Source organism: Prionailurus viverrinus, chromosome B4, assembly GCF_022837055.1.
Source record: "Prionailurus viverrinus isolate Anna chromosome B4, UM_Priviv_1.0, whole genome shotgun sequence".
In the NCBI taxonomy this organism is placed as follows: domain Eukaryota; kingdom Metazoa; phylum Chordata; class Mammalia; order Carnivora; family Felidae; genus Prionailurus; species Prionailurus viverrinus.
Window position 1 is genome coordinate 25,890,685 of NC_062567.1, and position 21,035 is coordinate 25,911,719.

General features: G+C 37.0%; 1 protein-coding gene across 3 annotated transcripts in view; it reads right to left on the reverse strand.

Moving 5' to 3' along the window:
* ARHGAP12 (Rho GTPase activating protein 12) overlaps positions 1–21,035 on the reverse strand; it is a 122,080-nt gene that overhangs the window by 88,396 nt on the left and 12,649 nt on the right. For all 3 annotated transcript variants that reach the window (XM_047865780.1, XM_047865782.1, XM_047865781.1), the window contains exons 2-3: positions 15,503–15,541; positions 12,657–13,411 (exon numbers count right to left, since the gene is read on the reverse strand). In XM_047865780.1, coding sequence (XP_047721736.1) covers positions 12,657–13,334 — 678 coding nt within the window. In that variant the 5' untranslated portion in view covers positions 13,335–13,411; positions 15,503–15,541. The remainder of the gene's footprint in view (positions 1–12,656; positions 13,412–15,502; positions 15,542–21,035) is intronic.

Genomic DNA, 21,035 nt, shown 5'->3' on the forward strand with positions numbered 1-21,035 from the left:
GAATCAGAACTTACGTTACTGCCAAGCAGCAAGGAAGCCATCCTCTAACCCGCGGTGTTAGTGGAAGCCAGGTGGACCAAGTAATGAGGTAATTCAACCCCTCCTAGCCAGGGAGGTAGCAGAGAGATTTAGTGAGGAACCAGACATTAATGAGAAACTCTCAGAAAAGCTCCCAAACATGGATAATTGAGAAATTTAAAGCCTCTGCTACCTACAACCACAGCAAAATTTAAACACAATTCAATTTCTTGCCAGATTAGCCTAACACTAGAGGTCTAGTCACTTCAGTTCCCCTTACCGAATAGAATATGTCTGGCTTTCAACAAAAAATCAGAAAATATGGCAAAAGACAAGAAAAAAATTTGAAGAGATAACATAAAGCAAGCATCAGATATGGCACAGATCTTTAAATTATCAGGGAATTTAACTTCTATTAATATCTTAAGAACTATAAAAGAAAAAATTCAAAAACAAATAAGTAATGTAAGCAGAGAGATGGAAAAGCTAAAACAGAATCAAAAACAAATTCCAGAAATTAAAGCACTGTTAAAAAAAAAATAGAAAATGCCTTTGATGAGATGATCACTAGAATGGACATGGCAGGGAAAAGAATCAATGAGCATGAAGATATGTCAAAAGAAACGTCCCAAACTGAAAACAGGATAAATATCAAGAAACCTACAGAAAGGCAGGTCATATGCAAACTGCAAAAAAACAAAGATTAAGAGAAAAGATTGAAAGAAGCCAAAGGGAAAAAACACCTGAACTACTGAAGAATTATAGCATACTTCTCATCAGAAACCAAGCAAACAAAAAAAGGGTGAAATATTTAAAGTGTTGAAAGAAACAAAATCACCAATTTTCTTTGTATCCAAGGAAATTATGCAGCAAAATGAAGCAGAAATAAACACCTGCTTTAACAAACAAAACAAGGAATTCAGTACCACATCTGCCCTGAAAGAAACATTAACATTGTTAAAATGGCATCATTCCCCAAACCATCTACAGACTTCCGACCATCTTTATCAGACTTCCAGCTGTCTTCTTTGCAGAAACTGACAAGCTGATTCTAAAATCCACATAAAATTACAAAGGAGCCAGAACAGACAAAACACTCTTGAAAAAGAATAATAAAGTAGAAGGGACAACAACACTTTGAACTTTCAAAACAGTAATCAAGACAGTCTATCTAGCACAGGCATAAGGATATACATATAAATCACTGGAGTTGAACAGTTCAGAAATAAACACATGTCTATGGTCAACTGATTTTCAACAAAGTTCCCAAGACCATTCAATGAGGGAAAGAAAGTCTTTCCAAGGAATGGTCTTGGAACAAAAAAAATTAAGTTGGACCCTTACTTTATACCATACATAAAAATGAACTCAAAATGGATCAAAACTAAATTTATGAGCTAAAACTATTGGGAGAAAATGAAGGACTATCTTCCTGACCTCATATTTTGCGATGGAGTTGCACTAAAAGCACTAGCAACAAAGACACTAAAAGCACAAAATTTTAAAAAAATGGGTAAATTGGACTTGATCAAAATTTAAAACTTGTACTTAAAAGTACATTATCAAGAAAATGAGAAGACAACCCACAAAATGGGAGAAGTATCTGCAAATCATGTGGTAGTGGGCTATACCTAGGCTATATAAAGAACTCTTACAACTCAAATAAAAAGACAATAATGGGCAAAAGATCTGAACAGACATTTCTCCAAGGAAAATACACACGTAGTCAATGAACCTATGAAAAGATACTCAACATCATTAATCATGAGGGAAATGCAAATCAAAGCCACAATGGAATACCACTTCACACCCACCAGGACAGCTGTGATAAGTCAGATACTAACCAGTCCTAAAGAAGATATGGAAAAATTGGAACCCTCATATATTGCTGGTGGGAATGCAAAACAGTATAGGCACTTTGGAAAATAGTCTCGCAGTTACTCAAACAGTTAAACACTGAGTTACCCTATCACCTAGCAATTCCACTCCTAGGTATTTACCCAAGAGAAGTAAAAACATATACCCACACAAAAACTTGTACACAAGTGTTTATAACAATATTATTCACAGTAGCAAAAAAAAAAAAGAAAAAAAGGATGAAAACAAGCAAAATGCCTAACAAGTGATGGATAAACAATAGATTATTATTCCACCATAAAAAGGAAAGATGTACTGATACATGCTACAACATAGATGAACACTGAAAACATTACGCTAACTGAAAGAAGCCAATCACAGAAGAGCACATCTTATATGATTCCACTAAAATGAAACATTCAGAACAGGAAAATTTACAGAAATAGGAAGTAGATTAAAGGTTGTTTGGGCGGGGGTGGATAGAGGAATAGCGAAGTGATAGCTAAAGGGTACAAAAAACTACAAAACTCTAATGGAAAGACATCAAGAGCGCATCTAAATAAATGAACACATATTCCTTGCCCATGGATTGGAAGACTCAATAGTGTTAAAACATCAATTCTTCCCAACTTGATCTATAGATTCAATATAATTCCAGTCAAAATCCCAAATAACTCTTTTATAGATAACAAATTGAATCTAAACTTAATATGGAAAGGCAAAAGACCTAGAAGAGTCAACACAATACTGACGAATGATAAAGCTGGAAGACATGCACTCCCTAGTTTCAAAATTACACTAATCCACACAGCATGTTATTGGCAAAAGAATGACACAAAGATCAATGGAACAAAACAGCCCAGAAATATATCACACACAAATAGTCAACTGACCACTGACAAAGGAACAAAGGCAATTCAACAGAGAAAGGAAAGTCTTTCTGTACATAGTGGGAACAACTAGAGATATATATACATATATTATATATATATACACACACATATGATATACATATATAATATATATAATATATATACATATATTATATATATACACGCACATATAATATACATATATAATATATATAATATATATATACATATATACACACATATACACAAAGAATCTAGACAAAAACTTTACACCTTTCACAAGAATTAACTCAAAATGGGTCACAGACGTAAACATAAAATGCAAAACTATACATATTCTAGAAAACAGAGAAAATCTAGATGATCTTAGATTTGGCAATGAGTTTTTGGATACAACAGTAAAAACATGGTCTGGGAGAAAAAAAATTAAATTTTGCACTTTATTAAAATTAAAAAATTCTACTCTGTGAAGGTCACGGTTATGAAAATAAAAAGATAAGCTACAGACTAGGAGAAAGTATTTGTAGATATATATAGAGAGAGATATACATATATATATATAGAGAGAGAGAGAGAGATCTGATAAAGGATTTGTATCCAAAACATACAATGTGATTTTAGAAAAACCTCCTAAAACTCAACAATAAACACAATTTTAAAATGAGCAAAAGATCTAGACATCTCACCAAAGAAGATAAAAAGACAGCAAAGTAAGCACAGGAAAGGATGCTCAGTATCATTTGTCATTGGGGAACACAGATTAAAACAATCAGATCCTACACATCTATTAGAATGACTAAAATCCAAAAAACTAACAATACCTGGTTCACCATCTTCATGTTCATGCAGAACAGGAACTCTACTACTGATGGGAATACAAAATGGTATAGGCACTTTAAAAGATAATTTGACAGTTTCTTACAAAGGTAAACATAGTCTTGGGGTGCCTGGGTGGCTCAGTCTGTTAAGCATCAGACTTTGGCTCAGGTCATGATCTCATGGTTTGTGAGTTCAAGCCCCGTGCTGGGCTCTGTGCTGACAGCTCAGAGCCTGGAGCCTGCTACAGATTCTCTGTCTCCCTCTCTCTGCCCCTCCCCTGCTTGTGCTTTCTCTCTCTCTCTCTCTCTCTCTCTCTCTCTCTCTAAAAGAATAAATACATATTTAAAAAAAAAAAAGGTAAACATGGTCTTACCATACTATCCAGCAATCTTAGATATTTATCCAACGTATTACCCAATTGTTCTTAGGCATTTCCCAACTCATCTGATATTTATGTCCATACAAAAAAAAACTTCATGCAAATATTTATTGCAGCTTTATTCACAATTGTCAAAAATTGGAAACAACCACCAGTCTAAAAGATGAATGGATAAACAAATTATGGTATATCCCTACAAAACATTCAGCAATAAAAGCAATGAGCTATCAAGCCATGAAAAGACATGGATAAGTCTTAAATACACATTGCTAATTAAAGAAGCCAATTGAAAAAGGCTACCTACCTACTGTAGGACTCCAATTAAAAGATACTCCAAAAAAGGCAAAACTACAGAGAGAGTAAAATAATGAGTGGTTGCCAAGAATGGGAGGGGAGGGAAGGGGAGAGAGGGTGAATAGCCGAAGTACAAGGAATTAGGGCAGTGAAACTATTCAGTGTGATACTGTAATTATAGATACACAATAGTATGCATTTGTCAAATCCCACTGAACTTTACAGCACAAAGAGCAAACCTCAATGTCTCAATGTATGTAATTTTTTAAAATAGAAACTCAAGGTGGGGTGGGGAATCCCAAAACAGAAAGCAGAATATGATTTTTTTAAATGTTATAAATGTATGCAGCAACCTCATTAAAATGGGGGGGAGGGGTGGGTAGGGTGATGATCAAAGAAACTTTGAAAATGAGTCTGTAAAACTAAAATCAAAAAGAACTGCATTTTGGGGTGCTTGGGTGGCTCAGTGAGCTAGCTATCCAACCCTTGATACTGGCTGGGGTCGAGCCCCATGACGGGCTCCGCACTGGGCATGGGACCAACTTGGGATTCTCTCTTGCTGCCACTCCCCAGCTCGTGAGCTCCTACTCTCTTGCTTTCTCTCAAAATAAACAAACATTAGGAAACAGAAACAAAAACAAAAACAACTGGAGCGCCTGGGTGGCTCAGTCAGTTGAGCGTCTGACTCTTGGTTTTGGCTCAGGTCATGATCTCACGGTTTCATGAGTTTGAGCCGCGTGTGGGGCTCTGTGCTGGCAGAGCAGAGCCTGCTTGGCGTGCTCACTCTCTTTCTCTCTTTCTCCCTCTCTCTGTCCCTCCTGACTTGTGCTCTTTCTCAAAAATAAATAAAAACTAGGGGCGCCTGGGTGGCGCAGTCGGTTAAGCGTCCGACTTCAGCCAGGTCACGATCTTGCGGTCCGTGAGTTCGAGCCCCGCGTCGGGCTCTGGGCTGATGGCTCAGAGCCTGGAGCCTGGTTCCGATTCTGCAGAGGCCCCTCCCCCGTTCATGCTCTGTCTCTCTCTGTCCCAAAAATAAACGTTAAAAAAAAATTTTTTTTTAATAAATAAATAAATAAATAAATAAAAACTTTAAAAATAAATAAAGTAAAAAAAAATAACTGCATATGAAGTACTATATTCTATTTAATAAAGTTCTTTCCACAGGGATACAATTAGCAATTCTGATACTCCTATACACTTATACTTGTATTGAACAATTATGCAAATGGATAGTGGACAATGGAAGCCCCATTTCTCAATGTTGGGGAGGAAGTTTATAGATAAGCAATGATCCATGCAGGAAGAGATTACAGAGTGGAAGACATCAATATGAACCCAGGTTTAGCTCAACATAGATGCAGATGATTACATATGGAAATAATTATAGATTGGGTATATATATGAGTTAGCATATCTATGTTTATTTCCTTGCTCTGTCAGCTCAGAGGGCCTAGAAGCCATGACATCCTAGTAGCATCAGCACACTAACACCCAGAACTTGGTTTCTAATACCATTCTCCAGTTAAAGAAACAAGGGACCCCACGGAGAAATGGCTGATTCTAGGGCTGGGGCATAAAATAGAGAGGATGAGCATGGAGCATCCTGAAGTGCCAGCAAGTAAGGAATGGCTAAAACACACATACACACACCTGAAAGAGTTCTCAAAGGCCAAAACTGAAATAACTGAGGAACAAAATATAGTAGTATTGATTACAATGCAAGGTATAAAGAAAAAATCTGTGAGTCTATACAGATATAAATAAATAACTGAATAAATGGTGCAAAACATACAAATTTCTCATATAAAATAATTCCAAATAATTTATGTAGACACTGTACACTCAAAGAGGTAGGGCATAATTCCTCCCCTTCTTATGTATGGGCCACTATAGCAACTTCCTTCTAAAGACCATGGTATGGAAAGGGAGGGAGAGAAAGAGTAACTTTACAGTGGAAAAATCTGACAATAACAGCTATCAGGTGATCAAGGTCACTATCAACACTGATAAATGATGGTGGTAGTTATTTACCCTTGAAAGCAAGATGTGATGAAAATGACATTTTACCTCTGTGTCTTCCTGCCCAAAAGTCTAGAACTACAGTCCAATCATGAGAAAAACATGAGACAAATTCCAAAATAGGGTCATTCTACAACACCTGACCAACACTCCTCCAAACTGTCAAGGTCATTATAAACAAGGAAACTCAGAAAAACTATCAAAACCAAGAAGAACCTAAGGACACATAACTACTAAATGTAATGTGGTATTCAGGAAGAGATAAAAAAAGAACATTAATAGAAAATAAAGAACTCCTGAAAAAAGTATGGACTTTAGCTAATAATGTATCAATATTAGTTCATTAATTATGACAAATCATACTAATATGTTAACAACAGTGAAAACTAGGTGTGGGGTATATCAGAAGTCTATAATTTCTTCACAATATTTCTTTAAGTCTAAAGGTGCATTAAAAAAGTTCAAAAGTAAGAATAAAAACAAATCGTGGGCGCCTGAGTGACTGTCAGTGGAGCATGCGACTCTTCACCTCAGGGTTGTAGGTTCAAGCCCCACATTTGGTGTAAAGATTACTTAAAAATATAATCTTTAAAAAAATAAATCAACTATATTTCTATATACTAGTAATGAATACGTGAATACCAAAATTAAAAACTCAGTATCGCTTCCAATTGCTCTAAAAAATTTAAATACTTATGTGTAAATACAACAAAACACATACAGGACTTTTACTGAAAACTACAAAATGCTGATAAAAAAAATAAAATTAGATCTAAGTAAGTGGAAAGAGACACACAATATACACAGATTAAAGACAACAACATAGTAAAAATGTTCATCTTCTCCAAAATGACATGGAAGTTAATGCACTTCCTATCAAAATCCCAGCAAGATGTTTTATAGATATGGATCAGACTCTTCTAAAATGTATGAGGAAAAGCAAAGGAATTAGAATAGCTGAGTAGTTTCCTGTGGCTGCCGTAACAACTTAATACAAAACAGCTTAAAACAACAAAAATTGATTCCTTGCCAGTTGTGGAGGCCAGAAGTCCAAAATCAGTATCACCAGGCTGAAATCAAGGAACTGGCAGGGCTGCACTTCCTCCAGAGTCTCTAGTAAACAATGCTTTCTTTGCCTCTTCCAACTTCCGGTGGCTGCCAGTATTCCTTGGCTTGTGGCCACATCACTCATGTCTTCAAGGCCAGCATCTTCAAATCTCTCTGTGCTCCATCTTCACATAGCCTTCTTCTTTGTGTGCGATGCCCCCTCTGCTCTTCTCTTGTAAGGACATTTGTGATTACATGCAGGGTCCAGGATAATTTCTTCATCTCAAAATCCTTAACTTAATCTTATCTGTATAAAGATCTTTTTCTTAAAAAAGAAATGTTCCAGGGATTAGGATCTGATATCTCTGGTGAATATCATTTAGCCTACTACAATAACTAAAACAATTTTGAAGAACAAATTGGGAGGAATCAGTCTACCAATTTTAAGACATATTATATAGCTACTGTAATCAACGATGTCTGAGAGGTGCCAGGTAAGCATCTGACTCTTGGTTTCGACTTGGGTCATGATCTTGCAGTTCTGTGGGTCTGAGCCCCACATTGGGCTCTGCACTGACAGAGTGGAGCCTGCTTGGGATTCTCTCTTCCTCTCTGCCCTTCCCCCACTCACCCTCTTTCAAAATAAATAAAATTAAATATTAAAAAAAAAATCAAGGATGTCTGATATTAGAGTATGGAAAGACACATATATGAGTGAAACACAATAGAGGATCCAGAAATAGATCCATACAAATATGGCCTACTGATTTTTCACAAAGATATAAAAGCAGTTTACACACACACACACCCTCTGGAGAACTCTGACTAAACTAGCTATGCTATTAAGAGTATAAAAAGACAAACTATAGACTGGGAGAAAATATTTGCAAACCATGTATCTGGCAAATAACTAGTATCTAGACAATATAAAGAACTCTCTACACTCAAGAGTACAAAAACAAACAGTCCAATTAAAAAATGGGCAAAAGATATGAAGGACATTTCAATTAAAAGGATCTATTTATGGCAAATGAGCATATGAAAAGATGTTCAACATCATTAGCTGTTAAGAAATGCAAATTATAATCACAAGATATTATTACACACCTTTCAGAATGGCTAAAAAAAACACAACCCAAAAAACAAAAACAAAAAAACAGTGCAACATCAAATGCTAGTGAGCATGCAGAGAAACTGGATCACATATATTGCTGGTAGGAATATAAATGGTATAGCCACTCTGGAAAACAGTTTAGCAGTCTCTTTAAAAAATTAAACACACATCTACCATACCATTAGCAATACTCATGGGCACTTATGCCAGACAAACAAAAAGTTATGTTCACTCAAAAACCTGTGCAGAAATGTTTATATATAGCAGCTTTGTTTACAACAGTAGAAAACTGGAAACCTAGATTTTCTTCAATGGGTTAATGGTGAAACAAAGTGTGGTACATCCATATCACAGAATACTTGTCAACAACAAAAACAGCAAACACTGATACAGTCACCTGGATCAATCTCCAGAGAATTACACTGAATGAAAAAGCCAACCTCAAAAGGTATATAGCATATGATTCCATTTATATAATATTCTTGAAATGACAAAATTATGAAGATGGAGAACAAATTAGTAGTAACCAGGGTTAAGGAGGGATGGGGATGGGAGGACAGAGGATGTGGTTATAAAAGGGCAACATAAAGGATTCTTGTGGTGATGGAAATGCTCAGTATCTAGATTGTACAAATGACAATATCTTTTTTTTTTTAACGTTTATTCATTTTTGAGAGACAGAACATGAGCAGGGATGGGGCAGAGAGAGGGACACGCAGAATCTGAGGCAGGCTCCAGGCTCTGAGCCATCAGCACAGAGCCCGACGCGGGGCTGGAACTCATAAACTGCAAGATCATGACCTGAGCCGAAGTCAGTCGCTCATCCAACTGAGCCACCCAGGCGCCCCACAAATGACAATATCTTGATCGTGATATGACAGTATAGTTTTGCAACTGGATAGAGGACACAAGGGAATCTCTCTGTATTATGTCTTACAGCTGCTTTTATGAATCTACAAGCATCTCAAAATGAAAAGTTTAATTAAAGCAGATTGACCAATGACACTATAAGTCCGAAAAATAACAATCTCCTAGCAGACACATGAGGGGCAGGGGAGCAGCTTAAGGTTACAGAGGTGTATACGTAAGTCAAATCCATCAAGCTGTGTATTTAACACTGCTGCAATTTACACACTTGATTGTATGCTCTGCCTTAGTAAAAGATTAAATTGTCACATGATTATTAATCTTGTTCACCATGATGATGGCATTGGCTGTGTATGAATGTTTTCAATTGTCTGTAAATTTATTTACCTGAGTACCTTTTAGCAGAAGCAGTTTAGGTAGAATGGTGGAGCTAGAAGTCCTACTAGAATAGGTTAAGGAGTGAGTGAGAAACAACAAAATGCAGAGAAGCAAATACATACAACTCTTCCCAGGAGTTGTCAATAAAAGAAAAGGGTGATAAAGTGATACTCAGAGGGGAAGGTATTATTGAAGTGCTTTACTAAAATGTGAAAAACATGAGATTTAAATGAGGGAGAAAACATGGTAAATAATCAACCACATGAGCACAATGCTGCATAATATTTAGCAGATATGGAGGGGAGAAGAGAGACAATGCTTGCACCACACAAGGGGAAAGGGGACTGCTGATACAGGTGCACCTATAGATTTGATGGTGGAAATAATAATAGAAATAACAACAACAACAGCTCTATTTTACTGAATACTTACTATGCTAGCCAGCCCCAACATGGACCCCAATGATCCTCATCTCCTGATACACATACCCTTTATGGTCTCCTGCCACACAGAATAGAAGTGAGATGTGTAATTAATAGGAAATGACAGTGTATGACTTCTAAGACTGGCATAAAAGACAATGTAGCTTCTACCTTGCTCTGTCTTGGACTGCTCCTTCTGAGGGAAAGCTGGTCTACAACACAAGCACCTGTGAAGAGGCCCAACTAATTTCATGTGAGTGAACCATTTTAAGTAATGAGTCTGAACTCTTTTTTTTTTTTTAATTTTTTTTTCAACGTTTATTTATTTTGGGGACAGAGAGAGACACAGCATGAATGGGGGAGGGGCAGAGAGAGAGGGAGACACAGAATCGGAAACAGGCTCCAGGCTCTGAGCCATCAGCCCAGAGCCTGACGCGGGGCTCGAACTCGCGGACCGTGAGATCGTGACCTGGCTGAAGTCGGCCGCTTAACCGACTGTGCCACCCAGGTGCCCCGTGAGTGAACCATTTTAGAGGCAGCTCCTCCAGCCCAAGCCAAGCCTTCACAAGACTACAACCTCATGAGACCCTGTGCCTTTAAAACCAGTCATTTAACCGGCTTCTGAGTTAAGGACCACAGAAACTCTGAGATGTTACAGTTTTAAGCCACTAGACTTGGGAGGAATTTATTAAATAGCAATAGATACATAATGTACTTATACGCAAAGCATAGTTGTAAGCATATTAGATATAGTAGCCCACTTAATCCTCAACAACCCTGTGATCCCCATTTTAAAATGAGGAAACTGAGACACAGAGGTTAAGCACTTTGCCCCAATTATGGCAGAGCTGGTAAGTGGTATGGAATCAGATCCAAATCTAAAGCCAGTGCTATTAACTGCTGTGCAATACATCCTCCCCACAGCTGAAGCATTTCCATCCTAAAGCTTTTATTTAGGCTACAGACTAATAGAAGGTAATAGAAGGTAAAGTTATTTGACCTAAGAGAGCAGGGAAAAGCAGGTGAATGAGAGAAATGATAAAGTTTTGAAATACTTGTCATGAACAGTTAGGAAAAGGACCTGCTAGAGAAATTTAGCAGGATTTCCAAGCAGTGTTAAGGGCTCGGGAGAGGCCAGGAGCCATGAACTTCCATGCAGTGAATTTAAGATGACCATAATGAAGAGAACACAGGATTGCTGGGATACATAAATATAAAACATACCGTGAACTGTGATGGCTATCAGTAATAGAAAACGCAATCTTTCCCAAGTCCCGCTAGTTCAAAAAGAAGCTATGAACAGAAAAATTCCAGGAAACACTGTATATCCTATGTCAAAGTATCACATAAAGACTAAAGAAATAGAAGCCTCCTAAGACACATGATGGTAAACTGGCAGTGCTACTTCATTAACTGCCCTGATCTCAAACATCAGAAATTTTTCTAGAGAATCATCCCTTTTCCATTCAAAATGTCACAAAAAAACTAAAAGCTATAGTAAGAACAAACTAGTTCCATCAGAGTCAGACCACATCTAAGACCAGCCTCACAATTACTGACTTAACTTGATGAATAAATCTTACAACAGAGCTTTAGACCAAAAATTTATCAATTTACAATTTCACTTAAAATTAGACTTCTCCAGGGTACCTGGGTGGCTCAGTCAGTTAAGCAAACAACTTCAGCTCAGAGCATAATCTCCCAGTTCATGGGTTCAAGCCCTCCATCAAGCTCTGTGCTGACAGCTTGAAGCCTGAAGCCTGCTTCAGATTCTGTGTCTCCCTCTCGCTCTGTCCCTCCCCCACTCGTTCCATCTCTCTCTCTCTCTCTCAAAAATAAATAAAACATTAAAAAAATTTTTTTTTTAATTAGACTTATCCAAATACACTCAAGTTTTGATTTCATGCAATTGCTTTTAATTTTATTTCACTTTACATGACAAACTGGCATAAACTAATCTCAAAATAAAGTTGGATAAGGAGGAAAAAAATCAAATCACTGACACACAATCTTTTTCAGGCCAATGCTCCATGCAAACAAGTGTGTATATTTAAACACTTAAGACACCAAAGTGCATGAATGAAGGCAAAGATTTGTCAGCTAGTTTTTAAATATTAGAGGTTAATAAACAAGTTTTAAAGAACAAGAGTTAGCAGCTAACATTCCAGTAACACCTTTCCTCATATTCCCACTATTACCTGAAAACTTATCACAAATAAGCCAAATGAGTACAATTAGAAAACAAAGTTGGTCTAGTAAAAGAAATATCACTGGGTAAGTAAATCCTTTCTACCCTATGCATTATCAATAGAGAAGACCAAAAAAAACTTTTCCACACTTGAGGCAGCTCTAGTCCCACAAAGGTACGAGAACTATGGAAACCATAAGGCCAACCTTTATGAACTCTACAAGTTATTACACTATTCTCCACCTCATTAAGTCAGGATGGAACCTATTCTAATAACAAAGCAAAACGAACAATGCCTAACTCCTACAAAGATTTTAATTAAAATCTGCAATATTTTTGTTATGGTAGTACAAGTGCTCCATCATTCTACTTTTCATCTTACCCTTATCTGCTCAGTGGAGCTGCTGCTAAGTTCATCACCAGATTCAGAATCCTGATGTACTCTTTCTGAGCCTTCTCCTGCTGAATCACAAGACTGTTCCTGGGAGAAGCTAGTTTTCTCTATGTCCAAGAACTCCGGGCCGGGAAAGTGACCAAATAAGCGCGTCCTATTCTGGCCAGAAACTTTAGGAGAATGTGAATCACTGTTAAACTTTCCATTATTATGGGTCAGGTCCAGGCTTAGGTTCACAGTCTGACATGGATTATAGTTGGGTCCAAAATTCTGATTGGCATCACGAATAAGACCTGTTCCTTGAACAGACGATGACGGCTTTCCAAAGCTCGAAAGCTCAGGCAATTTGTTCACATTTTCTGTTGACCTCTGAAGATGGAGACTCTGTATCATTTTCATAGAATTATTTGGCAGTCCAACTGCCTGTTTAACAGGCGGCATGAGAGCTTTACGGGTGACCTCCTTGACATACTGAGCTGGCACATAAAATGCTTTGGAGTTCTCATCTGGTTTGACTTGCCACCAGTCGTCATTGGTCTTTTTCACCAAGATGTATCGTTCCCCTTGTTTTATCACGATCTTTCTGTCCTTAGCTTCATATTCATAATCATATTCCACTTCAATATACACTTGTCCTGGAATAGTCTTCCCACTTCTGTCAGCCATTTTTATTCAGTAATGTTCACCTCTCAAACAGGATGGTATGCCACATTATGGCTTTATGCCTTGTTGGATTAATACAGCTATTTTTATTTAAATGGAAGAAGAGAATAAAGAAAAAGTTAACACAGCCTGGATTTTTAATATTTATCCAAAAGCATCATATAATCAAGGTATTTAAAGAATACTACCAGGGCGCCTGGGTGGCTCAGTCGGTTACACGTCCGACTCTTGACTTCGGCTGAGGTCATGATCTCACGGTTCATGAACTGACAGACTGTGCTGACAGCACAGAGCCTGCTTGGGATTCTCTCCCTCTCCCTCTCTCTGCCCCCTACCCTGCTAACATGGGAGTGCACTCTTTCCTTCTCAAAATAAATAAACAGTTTTAAAAAATATTACCTTCACCCTCCAAAAAGTAAGCATGTGTCTAACATCATATGTATTTTCCTACATTAAAAACATTCATTCTAACTGTAATCTACATTTTCCAGTCATTTATAAGCAAAACCAAACCAATTACTGGAACAGTAAATATCCTAACCAGCCAGACAGAAAAAAATAATAATAAATAAGAAGTGAGAATTTTCCTTCTTTTCATGACTACCTAAAATCTCCTTCACTTTCTTAGAAAGGCTCACTAATAATAACAAATACATCTTAGGCACTTACCAAGAGCCAAGAACTGAGCTAGGTTCACTTATCTAAGTCCTTCTTTGAAGCTGGAACTGAATTTCAGTAACCCTGTACTATTTTCTAAAATGGTCAAGAGTATTAATGTGCTTTGAAAAATTATCCAATTATATGAGTTTCGTCTGACATAAACGGATAAAAAGGAGAACACTGTTATTTCCAGACAAAGTATGCACATGAAGAAAACAAAACTCCTAGTTTACTTTGTTTCCATGTTGTACCTCAGGAGGGCCACAATCCTTGTCAGGCTGAATCCCACAAATGGAAATAAATAACCAGTCTTATAATTTTTTTTTTTTTAAGAGACAGAGAGCAGGAGCTGGTAGGGTGGGTGGGAAGGGGGAGAGGTGGGGGTGGGAGAGGGAAAGACTCTTAAGCAGGCTCCATGCATAGCACAAAACCCGAAGTGGGGCTCTATACCATGACTCTGGGATCATGACCTGAGCCAAAAATCGAGTCAGACTGAGCCTGCCCAGGTGCCCCCAATCTTTTTATTTATAAATGTTAAAAATTCTTACCCCCTCTACCACTCAAAGTCTGTTGCAGAATGAGTTCTAACTTGGCTTGAGAAATCTAGGGATTCACTTTTATTTCTATATCAATTCCAAAATACTTTAGTACTTCATAGAATACAGTATTCAAGCTTCAAAGTGATCATAGCATCTCAATATTACTACAACTCAATTCAAGTACCAACTGCTGTAGGATGAACTGTGTTCCCCAAAAAAGGTATATTTAAGTCATAAACCCAGGACCTATGAATGTGACCTTATTTGGAAATAGGATCTTTGCAGATGTAATCAATTTAAGATGAGGTTATATGTCATTAGGGTAGGACCAAAATCCAATGACTGGTGTTTTTATAAGGAGAGGGGGATCTGGAGGCAGAGAAAGGAAACACATAGAGGAAAAACTACGTGAAGTCAGAGGCAGAAAATGGAGTGAAGCAGCTATAAGCAAGGAACCCCAAGGACACCCAGCAGCTACCAGAAGATAGAGGCAAAGAAAGCGTCTTTGCTAAAACCTTCACAAATGGAGGACAACCCTGCCTTTATTTGGGACATCTAGCCTCCAGAACTGGGAGAGAATAAGTTTCTATTGTTTTAAGCCACCCAGTGTGTGGCACTTTGTTATTGCAGCCCTAGGAAACTAATATTAACCCAAGGCTCAAGGATCCTAAGGCAAAGCTAAGCAATTCTGAATACCGAGATACACCACAAATGTGTAAACCTAAGGTCCCATGATAACCTACCAATTCTCTTCAGCACCCAAATGCTGGGCATAGTATTACTGGGTGCTGTATGTACAGTAACAATCATTTCCTTGAGGACATTTTTCTTCTCTATAATAGATAAAGCCCATAAGTCCAGATGATAAATTAGTGGCACAATTTCAGTAACTAAAACTTTTACTTTCTGGACAAAGTACTTGGATAACAAATTTAATAATGTTTTGAAAAAGATTAAAAATAAAAAACTTACCTTAAAGGAAGAAATAAATATCCAGTATTTCATTTAAACCTATAAAAAAATAATAAAGTTCATTAACTTTAACCAGGATTGCTTTAAGAAGGCTAATAATATTGTTCATGATTTAGAATAGCTGTGATGTGTTGCTCACATTTTTATAACAGCTCTATGAAACAGTACAATTTTGTATCTCAAGACTGTTCCGCACCACCCTCCAAATGTGGACAAATACAAGGTATGCTTCACCACTGCCCCTCCTACTTCACTTTCACATGGTTTAATTTCATTTCTGCCCCTTATTTTTTATTCTAACAAATATCTTTTAAAATTTTTAATAATATGAAAGCAACCTTTGTAAAATTGTTAAAATGACAGAACTGTTTTTCAAGTTTATTGTACTGAATGGATAAAGAGAATGACAACAAACACTCCAAGCTATTGGGAGTCCTAACATGTTTCCCCACAGATTACTTACTAATTATAAATAGACGAATACACCTTTACAACAGAGAAATCTGGCAGTCATGAGCTTAACCAAGTGATCAAATGCAGTAACACCAACAGTGGGACAACCTTGATGATATATGCCTCCTAATGTGATGTACACAATGTTGCCTAAGTTGTATTCTTGTCAAAAACATGTTAAATCTTGTTAAGAAACAATTAATTCCAAAGTATAAGACATTCTATTAGATAACAGACCTGAACTCTTCAAGAAACACAATTTCATGGAAAAATGAATAAGGGAGGAAGAGTCTTCTAGATCAAAAGAGATTTTTGGACCACAACAACAAAATCCACTTGGTATTTTAGTAGGTACCTAAAACTTACAACATGCAAAATCTACTTCCTATCTCTATCCCACCCGAGCCCCACCAGATCTGCATGGTCTTTCCAATAGCGGTAAATAGAAAGTCTAACCTTCCAAATGTTCAGCCTTTACTTTCATGCGTTACCAGGACATTAGTCAGTATGTGCTTTAATCCTTTTACCTACATAAAAGTTTTTCACTACAACTTTTTAAAATTCCACACTGAAATACTTCTCCTCAGGTGATTTTTTTTTTCTTTTGCTTTCCAGGAAGTAATAAAGTAACTTAAGCAACACCTCTAAGCTCATACATACCATAAGCAGTCAGGTATTTATCCACAGCAATGAAGAAAAGGAAAGTATGAAGAATAACAAGAAAACTGTATGTCATGCTAGTAGGAGAGAGGCTGGGCAGTGGGGACCAACAATAGGTTAAAAGCCAATCCATGCTCAGTCCCTTTCACTGCCAGGCTTTATGACTACACCCTGCCCTGTGACTACAAAGATAAATATGAAGGAGAAGTTAGAGAGAAAGATGAAGTAGTCAGTTCACTATGTTCAACATGAGACATGCAATCTAAAGTTTAAAAAAAAAATGAGACTGGGAGGACAAAGAAGATGGAGAAGTCGCCAAAAGACTTCTACATAGAAAAAGAAATTGGATATCAAGGCAGACAACATGAACAGGAGTAGACACATGGGATAAGAATAGGGGAAATGGAGCTGACATAGTTTTCTAGTTATAATACTGGGGTGGTGAGGTGGGGAATGAAACTGGGAAGCCCCTAAGAGAGACTATTAAAATTATAAACTTCTAGAAAGTCACATAGCAGGAATTATGTATCACAACCCAAGGTCTAGGAAAAGTTACATAAAATAAAAAAGAGGGAAGCCTTATTTTAAGTTATGGATTCAAAGAAAATTAAAATAATTATGGGGTAGCTCTAAAAACTGAGATCTAAGTGAAAATTATCTGCAAGTATATTATATTGCCTAATTTTATTTAAAAACATAAGCTATATTAAAACAAACATTTATCTTTTTCTCTACTCTCCAAACTTGTGGACTCTTCTCTTTAGATAGGTTAAGCACTGCTTATCCTGCTATTTTACCCTCTCAAGTATTTTGATTAGAATCTTACTCACCCAACTATAATGCTCTGAGCACAGCTCTCCTCGAACTGAAATACATTCTGTACTCATCACCACACTCCCCCATCCACACTCATCACACACACACCTTAAAACTAAGTACCCAACCACCAATATATATAAAGGTTTTGCGTATCTACTGACCCAGTACCAACCACTGCTTTACTCGGCAGTTTCAACACCACCCATGTAGGCTTTCCATGACTCTTACCAGTTTTCTAACTCATGTTTCAACAAGAACAGATATACACAACTCCTTACATCTTTTACTTCTTTTCTTCCACGTCAGCTTCAGAACTTTCTACCATGCTATTTTAAAATCTAATAGCCTCCTCCTTTCTGTCTGCCTTTTTTTCCCCCTCATTTTCTTTCCCACGGCAAATTACACAGCTCAGCACATGTTATCTTCCTCCCCCAGGACATCTGTTTTAATCAACTACATCTCTCAGCATGGTATCTTTACTAGGTATATCAAAAAAGTAAACAAATGAACACAATCTTAAGAGAAATACAGTAAATGCATCCATAATTAACAAGTCTAAAATTTTAGGGGGATGAGTCTACAATTTAAATCTAATACATATATGTACAATGAGTATAGCAATTGTAATGCCATGAGCAACAAAATGCATAGCCTCACGTGCATAAATATTAACCAACTTTGGAGCACCTGGGTGGCTCAGTCGGTTAAGCATCTGACTTTGGCTCATGTCATGATCTCGCGGTTTGTGAGTTTGAGTCCCACGTCAGGCTGTGTGCTGACAGCTCAGAGCCTGGAGCCCACTTCTGATTCAAAGTGTCTCCCTCTCTCTGCCCCTCCTCTGCACACGCTCTGTCTCTCTCTCATTCTATCAAAAAGAAACAAACATTAAAAAAAAAAAAAAAAAAAAAAGAAACCAGGGGGGCCTGAGTGGCTCAGTCGGTTAAGCATCCTACTTCCACTCAGGTCATGATCTTATGGTTTGTGAGTTCAAGCCCTGCGTCGGGCTCTGTGCTGACAGCTCAGAGCCTGGAGCCTGCTTCAGATTCTGTGTCTCCCTCTCTCTCTGCCCCTCCCCCACTCATGCTCTGTCTCTCTGTCTCAGAAACAAATAAACATTTAAAAAAATTTTTAAAAAAAGAAACATTTAAAAATGTAAGTAAGGGGCGCCTGGGTGGCGCAGTCGGTTAAGCGTCCGACTTCAGCCAGGTCACGATCTCGCGGTCCGTGAGTTCGAGCCCCGCGTCGGGCTCTGGGCTGATGGCTCAGAGCCTGGAGCCTGTTTCTGATTCTGTGTCTCCCTCTCTCTCTGCCCTTCCCCCGTTCATGCTTTGTCTCTCTCTGTCCCAAAAATAAATAAACGTTGAAAAAAAAAAAATTTTAATAAAAAAAATTAAAAAAAAAAATGTAAGTAAATATTAACCAACTTAAAAAGTACAATTTAGGCCACTTTTTTTGACATGAAGCCCTCCACATAGTTTTAAAAGTACTTGTTTAAAATGAATAATCCCCCTAAAAAATTAAAAATAAATAAAATAAACAATTCGTAAACAGGCCTCTACTGAAGAAATCAGTTAAACATAATGAGCACAATAAAATAGTTAAGAACAATTCCAGCATTAAGTTCTAGCATAAAGAATTATACCAGCAAATAATTTTTTAAATTGTACACTTGCACAACAAAAAATCATAGGCCACTTATCAGGCACTTAGAGTTTTTCACAATGCATGACACCTGTTTTCTAATAATAAAAACGTGTAGGATGTAAGACATTTCTTTAGGCCTAAAGAAGAGAAGAAAAATATAGTGATTAATATTATCAACTACATTGGCCATGAAGAAATAGCAAAAACAGGGACAGAAGAAGGATACAGGAAATATTTGGGTAACTGGAAAGCAGGAGAGAACACAAACATAGAGTAGTAAAAGAAATTTAAAAACTGAGATTTAAATCTGAAACAAAAATGAGGAAACAACAAAGCATTTGAGGAAGCAAGCATTTTTTACTAAAAATTACATTTGCATAGGGTATTTTAGAATGATTCGTGCCATAAAGTCTTAGTCAGAAATAAGGGTGGACGTAATAACTTCTTGGATTGTTACAAGAATGGAGAAAATACTCTAATTTAAAAGGGAAGAAATATGATATTGGGGTTTACAATGAGTTTTAGTTATACCACCAAATATACAATCCATGAAAGAAAAAAAATAGGAGTTTATTAAAATTAAGAATTCCTTTGTGGCAGACACTGCTAAAAGAATGAAAACACAAACCACACACAAGGAGAAAATATTTTCAAAATACATACCTGATTAAGGACTAGTGTCCAAAATATACAAAGAATTCTTAAAAGTCAATAAAAAGAACCTAACATTTTAAATGGAAAAAGAATCTGAAAAGACAAATCATGAAAAAAACCAGACAAATGACAAATAAGCACATGAAAAAGTGCTCATCATGCCATTAGGGAATTACAAATTAAAACAAGACACCACAGCACACCTCTTACAATAGCTACAATCCAAAAAAAGCTGACAACACAAGAACTAGTGAGATATAGAGCAACAGGAACTTTCATTCACTGCTGGTAGGAATGCAAAATGGTTCAGCTACTTTGAAGACAGCTTAGCAGTTTCTTACAAAGCTAAACATAGTCTTGCCATACGATCTAGCAATCACACTCCAAGGTATTTACCCAAATAAGTTGAAACCTTATGTCCACAAAAAGTCCTGCAGGCAAATGTTTACAGCAGCTTTATGTATCACTGCCAAAACCCAGAAGCAACAAAGAAATCCTTCAATAGGACAAAGGATAAACCAACTATGTGTGAGACATCCACACAATGGAATATTCTTCAGTGATAAAAATAAGGTATCAAGCTAAGAAAAGATACAAACTAATCTTAAATATATTTGGCAAAGAGAAAGAGGCCAGTCTGAAAATGCTACACACTGAATGACTTCAATTATATCACGTTCTGGGAAAGTCAAAACCATACAGACAGTAACTGCCAGGGACGGGAGGAGGAGACGGAGGGTTCCACAAGCAAAGCACAGGGGATTCTTTTAGGTCAATAAAACTATTTTGTATGATACTGTAATGGTGGGTGTAAGACAATGTACATGTCAAAAGCCATTAATCTTTATAACACAAATAATGAACTTTAATGTATGCAAATTTAAAAAATTCGTTTAGGCAGTTGGGGGAATGCCAGGATTTCCCAGGAAAGCAGATTAAGACAAGATAGTCTAATAGTATGACAAATGCATGCAACAACCTCACTGAATGGATGGAGGGTGGGAAGAGGATGCTGATCTAACTTATTTTGAAAATAAGTGAAGTTTGTAAGAATATAGGCAAAGGAATTGAACATAAATACTGTATTCTAGCTTGACAAAAAAACACATCCCATGGGGGTACAAGTCAAAAATTCTGATACAGCCATATTTGTGTATTGTAATGAAATAATTAATTAAATGGAATATGGATGATAGGAACCAGGTTTCTCAGTGATGGAGTGGAAATTTATAATCATGGGGAAAAGACCAGAATTATCCATGGATTAAACTTGGAAACATCAATACGAACTCATTTTTAGCTT